Raw genomic sequence first — 13,522 nt, 5'->3', positions numbered from 1 at the left:
TGTATAGATAGTTTTAGCTCTCCTGGATTTTTTTTTGTTTGTTTTTCTATATGAAGTTGAGTATTGTTCTTTCAAGACCTGTAAGAGTTTGTTGGAATTTTGATGAAAATTGCATTGAATCTGTAGATTGCTTTTGGTAAAATGGCTACTTTTACTATGTTAATTCTACTAATCCATGAACATGGAAGATCTTTCCATCATCTGAAACTTTCCTTGATTTTTTTTCTTCAAGGTCTTGAGGTTTCTGTCATTCAGGTCTTTCATTTGCTTGGTTACAGTTATACCAAAATATTTTATATTATTTGTGGCTATTGTAAGGGGTGCTGTTTTGTTAATTTCTTTCTCACCTCATTGATCATTTCTATAATGGAGGGCTACAGATTTTTTCCAGTTACTTTTGTATCTAGCCACTTTGCTAAAGCTGTTTATCAATAGTAGGAGTTCTCTTCTAGAATTTTTGGGGTCACTTATGTGTACTATCATATCATCTGAGAATAGCAATACTTTTACTTCTTCCTTTCCATTTTGTATCCCATCGATCACCTTTATTTGTCTTATTCCTCTAGCTAAAACTTTTAGTGCTTATATTAAATCGACATGAAGAGAGTAGGCAGCCTTATCTTGTCCCTATTTTAGTAGAATTTCTTTAGGTATATCTCCACTTTATTTGATGTTGGCTATTGGTTTACTTTGTAAGCCTTTATTGTGTTTAGACACGGGCTTTATATCCCTGATCTCTGCAAGACGTTTAGCATGAGTAGGTGTTAGATTTTGTCCAAGGCATGTTCAGCATCTAATGGGATAGTTTTGTGGTTTCTTTCTTTCAGTTTGTTTATGTGATGGATTATGATGATGACTTTTTATATATTGAATCCTCCCTGCATCCCTGGGATGAAATCTACTTGATTTGATTGGATGATGTCTTTGATGTGTTCTTTGATTTGGTTTGCAAGTATTTTCCTGAGTATTTGTGTGTCAATGTTCATAAGGGAGATTGGGCTGAAATTCTCTTTGTTAAGTCTTTGTGTGGGTTAAGTGTCAAGGTGGCTGTGATCTCATAGAATGAGTTTGGCAGTATTCCTTCTGTTTCTATTTTGGGGAATAGTTTGAGAAGTATTGTTATTAGCTCTTCTTTGAAAGTTTGTGCCAAAATCATTAAGCCCTGGGATCTTTTTGGTTGGAGACTTTTAATGACTGCTTGTATTTCCTTAGAATTTATGTGTCTACGTAAATTATTTACCTGGTCTATATTTAATTTTGGTAAGTAGTATCCATCAAGAAAATCATGCAATTTTCTTTAGATTTTTCCAATTTTGAGGAGTATACATTTTTGAAGTAATAGCTAAGGATTCTCTGAATTTCCTCAATGTCTGCCTTTATACACCTCCCTTTCACTTCTGATTTTGTTAATTTGGATATTCTCCCTCTGTCTCTTACTTAGTTTGGCTAAGAGTTTATCTATCTTCTTGATTTTTCTCAAAAATATAGCTTTTGGTTTCATGGATTCTTTGTATTGTTTTTGTTGTTTCTAATATTTGATTTCAGCCCTGAGTTTATTTTCTGCCATCTACTCCTCTTGGGTGTGTTTGCTTCAGTTTTTCTAGAGTTCTCAGGTGCTGTTATTACAAGTATGAGATGTCAATAATTTCTTTATGGAGGTATTTGAAACTATGAATTTTCCTCTTAGGACTTCTTTCATGGTGTACCATAAGTTTGGATGTGTTATACTTTGATTTTCATTGAATTGTAGAAAGTCTTTAATTTCTTCCTTTATTTCTTCCTTGATCCTGTGTTCACTGAGTTGAGAGTTCTTCAGTTTCTATGAGTTTGTAGACGTCCAGCTTTAATCCATTGTAGTCTAATAAGATGCAGGAGGTTATTTGGATTTAAATGTATCTATTATGACTTGTTTTGTGACAGTGTATACGGTCAATATTGGAAAAGGTTCCATGAGGTTCTGAGAATAATGTATATTGTTTTGTATTTGGATGAAATGTTCTGTAGATATCTGTCAGGTCTATTTGATTCATAACATCTGTTTTATTATTTTTCTCTTTAGTTTTTGTCTGGATGACTTGTTCATTGATGAGATTTGGGTGTTGAAATCTCCCCCATTATTAATGTGTGGGGTTTGATGTGTGATTATGCTTTAGTAATATTTAGTAATATTAAATAATGTGGTGTACTTGCATTGGGGCATATTTAGTATTGAGACATCATTTTGGTGAATTTTTCCATTAATGAGTATGGCGTGTCCTTCTTCATCTTTTTTGAATAATTTTGGCTGAAAGTCTATTTTATTAGATATTAGAATGACAGCTTGCTTCTTGGTGTATATGCTTGGAAAATCTTTGCCTAGTTCTTTATGTGGAGGTAATATCTATCTTTGATGCTGACGCGTGTTTCTTATATGCACTATAATGATGAATCCTGTTGTCATATCCATTCTATTAGCCTGTGTCGTTTTGTTGGGGAAGTGAGTCAATTGGTGTTGAAAGGTAGCCATGACCAATGATTGTTAATTCATGTTATTTTGATGTTGCTGGTGGTTGTGTGTGTGTGTATGTGTGTGTGTGAGAGAGAGAGAGAGAGAGGGAGAGAGAGAGAGAGAGACAGACAGACAGACAGACAGAGACAGAGACAGAGACAGAGAGACAGAGACAGAGAGACAGACAGAGTTTCCCTTCTTGTGATTTTGCTAGTGTGGAATTATTTCCTGTGTTTTCTTGGGTGTAGTTAACTCTCTTGGGTTGTTTGTTGCTACTTCATAACTATAATTTTGCAACTGTTATGAATGGTGATGTTAAAAAAAAACATGTTTTCCAATGGTCTTAGGTGACCTGTGTGAAAGGGTCATTGGGCTCCCAAAGGGATAGAGGCCCACAGGTTGAGAACCATTTTGTGTAAAGGACAAGTCCAGCAAAGTCATATATGCCATCAAAATCTGGCAATAATCTTTCCTTCATGAAATATGTTATACTAATATAATATGGCTCTTTATTTGTGTAAAGACATTTAAAGAGTATTTAATTGAACAGACCAAGAATCTAAATTTGTCTACAGGTTTTGGGCTCAGTGTGTGCTTGCATGAGTACGTGTGTGTTGGGGGTGGGGCGAGGTTGAGGGTTTGTTTTGTTTTCACTAGTTAGCTCCTTAAACTAAGGTTAAATCACACAGATTTCCTTCAAGGATGCAAGTTGAATCAAAATGCAGAAGCACATTCCATCTCCACTTAGCTATTATTTTGCTAATTTTGAATTTGTGTTGCAAATTCAGATGGCACCACTTGGGTCTCTACCCTCTGTGCCAATTTAAATTTAGGGAAAGAAATGAGAAGGTTGTGGAAGAGAAGTTAGAGATGTATGACTCCAGAACTAGCTTCCCTCTGTGCTTTTTGTGCATGACTTTTCATCTCTTCAGAACCCTGAAGACCCTCAGTCTCTAAACATGCTTGCACCCAGAGCTGAATGTCACCTCAGAACAGAGCTGATGAAAAGAAAGTTATTTCTTCAGTCTTTGTTCTATAGTCTGTGACTGCTTTAACACGCTGGGATCTGAAGAGTATTATGACATGTCTGTAGCTTACTGAAAATCATCAGTTTCCAAAATATCACTGTAAAGTTTGTGTCTTTTAGGTGTCTTTTTCTATTAAAAATATGGTTTACTGAAGTTAAGAAAAAATACAGGATAAATTAGTTTTTTTTTCAAGATTTCTCATAAACTAACATATATTGACTATCGCCAGAGGAAAAAAGATGTAAGTTTTCTCAAAAGTACTATATCATAGAAACCCATTTTTACAAAATATATTGGATCAATATTTCACAAAACACATCTTGGAATACACTACTGAAAGTTGAAGGTCTAATCATTTTCCTGCATGGCATTTCTATCAGTTAATCTCTCTTTTTTAAAAATTTTTATTAGATATTTTCTTCATTTACATTTCAAATGCTATCTCAAAAGTCCCCTATAACCTCCTCCTGCCCTGCTCCCCTACCCACCCACTCTCTTAATCTCTTAACCTTTAAATAATTTGTTCCAGCACTGATGAGCCATCTTCATGTGATATCCTAGCGATGTTCTCCAGAGACAGGTGAACATCTTCACCCACATAGAGGATTCTAAAACTAATGCAAAGACACATAAACTATATCCCTGGGTGCTACCCAACTCGAATATCTGCTGGTCTTGATGTGAGACCTCATCTAGAGTCATCCTGCTCCATGTGGACTTCAACAGCTTTGTCATAATTTACCTGTGCTTTAGCTATGTGATCTAACGAAGTCCTTCCATATAAACTCATAAACTTCCTTATAAACTTAACTTATTAGGAGTCTTTTTGTGCCTTTGCATTTTCTCAAGGCAAGCTTTGAAGGTTGATAAGGACCCTAATTAGACCTAGGCTTGCAAATATATATACTTCTTCAATTCAAACAGATGTTTCCTCTACTGCTGTCATAATTCCTGGAAGATCAAACAGTATAATTTAGAACACTGACCTGTGAGATTTTTCAGGGTTTACTTGTTTGTTTAGTGCACTGGGGATCTAACCCAGGAATTCACACAAGCTAAGCAAGCATTCTGTCACTTGGATACACCCTCAGCCCTAAAATGATTATTTCTAAGAAGAATGTTAAATGGAATGTTAATGGCTTGATAATCCTTAGGAGATTCTGGGCTCTGTCCTCTGGATATATCAATATAGTAACATTTATTTCAATGTGTGAACCACATATTTGAGAAGCTAGTGGCAATATGGCTCCTATGTGTGTGTCTGCCCTCTCTTTTAGAAGGGATACACATTTGTGGCTGAAGCATATACTGGTGACACATTCGTATCAGGAGCACGATGGAAACTGCGGCTCATCGGCTCTTACAACCCGCTCCCGTTTCTCGCCCGTGACTCACCATGCAACACCTTCTCCATAAAGGAAATCAGAGACTACTACATTCCTAATGACAGGAAGATCCTGTTCAGGTACGAGTATGTGATAGATGGGTAAAGGTGTTCTTTAAAAATAGTAATATTTCTATTAAAATGAGTTCATAATTCTGAATTCATTAAGTTTTAAGCTCTCTCATTTTATGGAAATAACAAATTAGCAATAACATGGCTAAGTGGATACTTGAGCAAGCCTACATAATGCTGATCTCATTTCTTATGTTTCCTTTTACCCGACTTTCACTGAAATTCTTCCAGATTCACTTCTAGGTACTTGACCCTCTCCTTGCTCTGCCTTATCTGTGGCTCCTCTCTGGTGGGACAATCCTTCTTTTCATCTCAACTTTCTGTTTATGCTCCCCTATCTACCACCCCTGAATTCCCAGTACTGAGTCTACTTTGCTTCATTAGTTGTTTCTGTGGATTGCAATTCCAATCAATAGACCACTCCTTTTGTGTTCTCCCATCTCTTCCCAATGCTCCTACACTACTCTAGGGTCTTCATTATGTTTCTTACATGAAATTGTTGTTTTTGGAAACTAGGAGTCCATTATATTCCTTTTAAAAAATTGCATTGTCACCCCACCTTCTTGATATATGTTTATCCTTTATCAAGGATAATACCTTTCTAACATACATATTTACATTACACATGTGCTATAAAACGTTTGTAAATTGACTGTAGGGTAAAATCTCGAGCTGCAGAGTCTAATGGCCTTACCTAGCCACCAAGTCATAACCAGGACTTTCTCTTAATAGAACAAAAGTCTCCCTTCCCCCAAACATGTCAGTTGTACAGATCTTATTTTCTTCGCATATTATTTTGTGATATTCTATTTTTATTTTGCCACTTCGATAAAACACTAGTGATAATTTTCAGATTGTAAACCTTTTGCATTGAAATCTGCAAATATATGGAGTTGGTCCTGGTGTCATTCCTATGGTACACATTTTATGTGTTGTATACATTTTAGTTGATTATCTGTGCATCAGCCTTTTAGGGAATTAATGTGAAGTGAAGGCATATGTTTTTTTCAACATAGAAACTAGCAGAGTGCCCAATGTATAATTGGCTTGCATTAACTATCTTCTCTTTTTCATAGAAAATGTTCTTCCACTCAAATTTAGGAAACACATTAGATGTGTAGATGTCATTCTAAATCAGAAAACCAATAACTAACCTTAGGTTTCAGTTTTGTTATTGTCTCTTACACCATTTCTTTCTGGTCATAGTTTACTACTTCTAAAATCATAAAAATGGGAGCTTTGTGGCTCTCACATTTCATATAGCATCCTGTAATAATCATTTATTAATAAAATCGAGTTGTTTTTACCTATTTTATGACTGCCCATTTTATTGATGTGACTATGCAATCATTGATATAGTTAAAGTCATGACAGGAATGGTCTATGGTACCTAGAAAAAAAAAACCCACCCTATTTCTAGGGCTTTATTGTATGGAAGAGATATGTTTTAAAGGCACCATACATTGATGAGTTGGTTTTCAGAAGGAAAAACTAAGTTTTTCTGATAAAATTTGACAAACAATATGCTTTGCCTGATTTTTTCCTATAATAATTTTAATGCAGAAATTTTCCTCCTTAAAAATGTAATTCTTAAACAGAAACTAAATAAGCAATATCATTCAACTATAGAACGATGTATATAGTACAACCTTAAGCACACATTTGGCTTTCTACACGAACATATTTTATACCTAGGAGAAGACATAAAGAACACTCTAAGGGAAGGAAGCCCACTGAGGGGCAGGCGGGCATGTTATGGACTTGCCTCTCAGTTTGTCTTCCTGCAACATATTTTCAACATTTTCCGTAGAAAAAATTAGAAAAAAAGGAAAGTAAAAACTAAAAAAGAGTGATTAATTTGCTTCTCACTGTGGCCTCCTAATACAGGAAATAGAGGCTTTTATCTTAGCAGCAACAGAACGCTTTAAAGAGTTTTAAGAAAACTGACACTATCAGACTTGTATCAAAAAATATGTCTATAACACATGAATTTGAAAAAAATCAATGTAATTCCTAAGGAAAAAAACTATCATCATATTATTATGGAATTCTATTTAATTATTCAAGGTATAGATTATTGACAGATTGAGATGGCTGCCAGATGTTGATTTTAATGAAACGGATATTCGAATGGTAGAGGGACAGACAGTGTAAGATAGCTCAGATAGTAACCCTGGCAATAGGAACTTCAGTCAATGGGGATGCTATAGTTTCCCTGTCAAGGTCTTGGCAAAACACTGGGTAGCTGACAAAAATGTTTCATCTCACACTCTGGAAGTTCACCCTGAAGTTAAGTTGTCATCAGGGTAGGAGTCTCCAGAGCATTCTGGGAAGACTCTATTTTACTTCCTCTCAGCATTCTATGCTTGCTGGTGTTCTCTTGCTTCTTGGGACATCATTCAGATCTCTGTTTTCATCTTTATACAGTGTTTTATTGTATGGCTGCTTCTAAATTCCACCCTATTATTCTGAGGCCACCAGCCCTATTGATTTGGCCTCATCCTTTAGGTTTTTCCTGTAGTAAATTATCTCTACATAAGATGACCTTGTGAGGGCTCCAACATGGCTTTTGTAGGAAGAAGAGATATAATTTAAGCCAATCATAAAGAGGCGCATGAATCTGGAGAGAAAACGTTTTAAAATGCTGAGGTAAACTTGACAGCCTAGGCTGGTTGAGCGTACCCTGGGGAAATGTCTGGATGCCATCATTTACTTTGGACAAGAACACAGGGCAGAAGCTAATTGTAAAGTGGTCAGTAGAAAATGTCAGTAACAGCCATGCTACCCTTTGAAGAGAGAGCTCAGCTTGAGGCTTCCATTTAGGAACCTGGATTCCATTTTTTTTTTCAGTCTATGAATGAGAACAGAGCACCGTTTCCCTGATAAGCATGGGATATCAATGACAGAGGGGCATGAGAAAGCAGACCTGAAGAGAAGGGACAGCATGAAATTGCTTTACTCAGGGATGACCTGTTTCTAAAGACAAGGCACCAATGATCCTTTCACCCCTGCTAGACCCTCCCAAGAGGTCATCAGATAAAATCAGAAGTTTCCATATGGGAAATACTGCTTGGACTCCTGAGCAGTTCAAACCAAGGCTCTGGGTTTGTGCTGAGCAAGTTAGTGGGAGGTGTGGGAGATGAATTAGTGAACAAAGCAAACACGGAGGGGCCAGGAAGGGAAGGCATGTCACTCTGGAGTTCAAAGTGATGGACTTGCCTGATTTGCCTTTGTTTTATTTCATTCACTTAGAGAAATTGAACATCCTGGGCACTCGTGAAGAGTTACTAGAGAAAGCCACAATTTTTTTAAAGGGACTAGAAAGATGGCTTGGAGGATAAAGTGCTTGCCATGAAATACTCAATTGTGACAACCTAAGTTCCATCCCAAGAATTCATGGAAAGCTGGAAAGATAACCCATATGTGCTTTCATGTTCTCTCCCCCCCAATATCTCTGGCTCTCTCTCACTATCTTGCTCTTGTTCTCTCTCTCTCTCTCTCCTACTCTATCACACACACATTGCAATAATAATTTTTTAATTAAAAGCACACGCAGTGGTGCATGATGGTCACACGACTGTCAGGGGAGGTAGCTTTTAGATCTACACTGCTTCATAAACGTCTTCTCATCATACTTAACAAAAAGATACATGTACTACTTGGGATTTTCTAATGACAGAAACATACACTGCTGTTTTTCTCAGCTGTATGGTATCGGGCTCTTTGTCGAAGTCTGCAGTGACACTAAGGCGCATGTCCATGGGCCTTACGAAGCTGTATTACTTTCAGACAATCAAATGAGAACAGTCACCACAGTTTCTATGCTGACTTAAGGGACACAGAGCAGTGTATTTGCTCATAGAGATGAACCTTTCTCCCAACAGGTACTCCATTAAAGTGACAGTGGCACAGTCTATTACAATCCAGGTCCGCACATCCAAACCCGACACCTTCATCAAGCTGCAGGTGCTGGAGAGTGAGGAGGTTATCACCAGCACCGTGGGCAAAGGGCAAGCTGTCATCCCTGCCTTCTACTTCCTTGGAAATGAAAAAGCCCTGAGCTCCCAGTGTGAGTACCTGTCTGGAGTTTGGCCTCCATTCAGAAACAGATGCTTGTGTTGCTGGCATTTAAAATGGTTAAAATCAAAAAAATCAAAAGTCGACACTTGACAAACACTGGGGCCAACTCCAATGACTGACGCCATTGTAATTCTATGCCTAAGTAGGCTCCTAAAAAACCATAGATTGGTTAGGATTATCCTTTAAAGACTGTTCTTTGAGAAAAATTATTTCTTATACACGAGATCCTGCTTTTATTCTTTAAGATTTATTTATGTGAATATATATGACTGTTTTCCTACGTGTCTGAATGGGCACCATGAGGAAGCCTGGTCCTATGAAGGAGGAGGAGTTAGATCTATTGATGCTGGGGACACAGTGGTTTAAGGCATCACGTGGGTGCTGGGAACTGAACAAGGATCCTCTTCTTAAGCAGTGTGTGCTCTTAACTGATGAGCTAGCTCTCCAGCCCAATGTGAAATTTCGTAATTGTTGATAATCTAATGTATTTTTATTTTATCTTCTTAAAATAATCATGTCCTTTTAATCATACTATATTCTGTATGTATATATGTAACCTATTTATTTATTCAATCATATCAAATATTCTAACATATTATTTCTCCTTTTTAGCTAGCAAGCAAGTTCTCTTATCTCACCCCTCACCTAAGAAAGATCCAGAAGTGCTGACCAAGAAAAAGTCTGGCCAACCAGGTCAGAAATCCTTCAAAGGAAGATCTGGAGGTGGACTAACTGACACAGGAATGCCCCTGCTGGAAGAAGAAATTTTGAACATACCCACTCTAGAAGAAAATTCTAGCACGCCACAACAGGTACATTAACTGAAAAGAACAATTAGTTATTTGAGGCTAGGAAGATGGTTCAGTGGGTAAATTGTATGTGTGTAACTCCAACCTGGAAGGCCTAGACAAGTAGACGTCACTTGCCAGCTAGCCTAGTAAAAGGTAGAAGGTTCTGTATCTAGCGAGATAGTCTTTCGAAAAAATAAGGTAGAGAAAGACGGAGAAAGAAACTCCAAGCTGACTCTGGCCTCCATGTACATATTTACCCTAGTGCCCTGTATTCACATGTGCACAGGCACACAGAACGAGCATATATGTAAAAGAGAGGGAAGAACTTATGTCACAGAATGTAAACAGTGACTGGGCAATAACTGCGATGATGATCAAATCACATGACTTAGAAATCACTAGAGACAGATGTAAAATTGAAAGAATGAATCAAGAAGCAGTGGGCTTAATTAACATGAAAACACCCAACTACCCAACTCAACAGAAACCAAACAACTATTGGAATGGTGTAGAAAAAAGTGTAAGTCATTTATCCAATTGAAATGTTCAATGTCTGCTTCCTGCAAACTGATGAAGCTGAGGTTAAAAGAAGAACCATTTGGGGGATTTGAAATTTCTAATTGTAGTGCCTTTGTCTTGGCATATACTGGACATTTGATTACTTCCTATGTGTGTGCCTGTCAACACTCCCGTGTGTGAATATGGGAGCACATGTGTCAAGGCATACTATGGAAAGCCAGAGGACAGCCTCTGGTGGAGGTCCTTGCCTTCTCTCTCATTTGTAACAGGGTCTCTTTGTTGTTTGCTACAGCACATACTCTGGTTAGCTGACTCAGAACTTCCAAGGATGTCACACCTCCAGCCCCTATCTTGCCACAGGAACACTGGATTACAGACAGAGCTACTGTACCTACCCTTAAAAGGGTTGTTGAAATTTGAATACAGGTTCTCACACTTTCAGCAGAAGTACTTCATTCCCTCAGGCATTTCCTACTCTATTCAGGATAGAGAATGGATAGATTTGGGGCTGGAGAGATAGTTTAAGGGTTAAGAATGTTTGTTGCTCTTGTAAAGGATACAAGTTTGGTTCTCAGAACCCATACAAGGTAGCTCACACCCTGCAACAACTCCAGCTCCAGAGACTGAATATTCTCTGACCCCTCAGAACCCCTGGATTCATATGCAAGCACATGCAAAACTAAAGTACTTATTTTTTAAAAGATAAAAAATAAAAATAAAGATAGGCACCTCAACAAAAACTAAAGTACCTATAGATGGGCAGTATTAGCATAATGCAATTATAAATACATTAATAATAGTTAATAGCTTAAAAGCCCACACATGTGAAAACATGATAATGTTAAATATCATTTAGGTAAAAAAGATCAACTTAGTATTTATAATGCATAGAACTCAATAATGAGTTTTTAATAACAACTCTAAAATTATACTTTATCAGCAACATTAATGTGTGTTTAATGAAATACTGACTTTTCAATTAATCAGTGAGCAATGAATGTTCAGAAGTATGTAAGCTAACCTCAGACAGCCAGAGTTAGAAATGAGCTGCTTAGTAACTTACTGAAAAGAGACAAGGTTCTGAGAATGATGTAAAAATAAGCCAATGAAACTTACAAACAAAATGCCTCCAAGTGAATTATCCATAGTTTTTGCTTTTTATGATTCTAAAGCATATGTGCTACTCACAAGACCTGGGAGAACACAGAAGGCATACATTTACCAAACACAGGAAAATGGTACAGGGCTCCAAGGCTGTTGAGTAGCACAGACTTGTTGATGCTTGCAGAGTTAAACACTAGGGCAGGTGAGGCTAGTGGTGGGAGAGAAAGGAGTTTGGCAAAACCCATTAATAAGGAAATAACGATCAGAGCAATGTGATAAGAAAAAAGTTGCAATTATAATACCTTCAAAGTTTTTCCTTGCTAAATACCACATCACCAGCTGGCTTATGGAATGAATCAAGCAATAGTATTTTCTAGAAAACACAACAAAAACCTTGTCTTATTTGAATAGGGCATTTGAGACAGGGTCTCGCTCTACAACCTGTGACTGTCCTGGAACTTGCTATGTATTCCAAGCTGGCCTTACTTGCAGTAGCCCACAGACCTCAGTCTCCCAAGTGCTGGAATTAGAGTCATGAGGCCTGGCACCTAGATTCTTATGATAATTTTACAGACATCCACACAATCTTGACTCTATATCCAGATAAGGAGAACATGAGGGAAATGAATAAATTTAGGTGATCAAATGGTGAGAAATTATAAATGATATACCAGTTAAACAGTTCCAGCAGTGGTAAGAGTGGGCAGAGAGCATCTCTCCAGGAATTCATGAGGTCTGTCATTAGAAAGATCTATTAATATAAATCCACAGAAATAACTACATGACAATAGTCATGTGGCCCTTAGACAGCTTATCATGCTCAGCATCTACTTACAGATGCGTAATGTAAAACTAATACAAATCCTACAAACCAGGAGCTTTCATCTAGAAATTTGTACAAAACAATATATTCATATTTGAACTTGTCATATTTTCCTTAAAATAGCATAAGAAAAGAATCCTCAGTATTATTGATAATATTTAATAACATTGCAACATTTTGGCAGCAGAGGAACAAACTGGTTAGCAGCAAAGTAAAAGAACTACTAAGTTATTTGTAGATAAGATAATTACTTGTCTATACAAGTATCTATACATACCTTAAAAATTCCACCAGAATATACAAAACATAGAGCTGATGAGATTTTAGAAGCTTGCCAGGTACAATGTGTCTGCATTTACTCAACTCTTTGTATGACACAGATCTTCAGTGTTCCAGTTAACCATTGAACATGCACCCTTATCATTCCCATATAACAGAAAGAGACCTGGGCACAGAGAGACACAGCTCAGTAGCAATCAGCTGGCATTTGTAAAAGCAAGGCTTGAATGGACACTGCTCCCTCTTGTGACACTGTGCCCTTAACTACCAATTATGCTGCTCCTAGAGTCACACCAATCATCAGCTTTGCTCTATATCAACGCTGGAACATGAGACAGTACAATGTGTTGTCTTTCTTAACAGCCATGTAATTGCAAAATAACTGGCAGTTGACCTCAGCAAGCACACTCAAGTTCTCCACTCAATAAGCATTTACACTTTAATGCTGGACAATTAAAGTCAGTAAGCCACCCAAAACACTGTAATGACCTTCCTGCTTAATAGAAGTAGTCTGTGCTTTTCAGTCACGTGACACAACAGTAGAAAGACATTAGTAAACTTTTAAAGTCAGGCTTAAAATTGGGGGAGTGTTATATACAAGCTCCCCTGTTGTAAAAAAAATAAATTTTGTCTCCATCTGGGATTTTTACTCTTCCTTTAATAACATAATTTCCAGAAAAAAGACACACACAACCTTTATATTTACAATAAGCCTTAATCAGCATATGACCTGGGCAGATATCTATCCTCTATGTTATTATGTCTATTTTGCAGTCAATAATTCCATTGTATAATTGCCTTGTTTTGTCTAGGCTGCTCTTAACTCCAATTAGCCAACTCACATGGCCATTATTTTATGACTGTCCTAACCCATGGTGGCATTCTCCTCTCTCCACCTTCTTCTACCCCTCATGGTTTTCCTCTAATCCCAAACTGAGAACCCTAAACCCCACC

At 37.2% G+C, this 13,522-nt stretch overlaps 1 protein-coding gene across 10 annotated transcripts in view; it reads left to right on the top strand.

The window, feature by feature from the left end:
- Positions 1-13,522, top strand: part of Adgb (androglobin) — a 139,391-nt gene that overhangs the window by 87,388 nt on the left and 38,481 nt on the right. For all 10 annotated transcript variants that reach the window (XM_011243163.3, XM_017313876.2, XM_030244999.1 and 7 more), the window contains 3 exons: positions 4,794-4,981; positions 8,857-9,041; positions 9,665-9,864. In XM_011243163.3, coding sequence (XP_011241465.1) covers positions 4,794-4,981; positions 8,857-9,041; positions 9,665-9,864 — 573 coding nt within the window. The remainder of the gene's footprint in view (positions 1-4,793; positions 4,982-8,856; positions 9,042-9,664; positions 9,865-13,522) is intronic.

Source organism: Mus musculus, chromosome 10 (genome assembly GCF_000001635.26).
Source record: "Mus musculus strain C57BL/6J chromosome 10, GRCm38.p6 C57BL/6J".
Taxonomy (NCBI): domain Eukaryota; kingdom Metazoa; phylum Chordata; class Mammalia; order Rodentia; family Muridae; genus Mus; species Mus musculus.
This window is presented reverse-complemented; position numbering and strand designations above follow the sequence as displayed.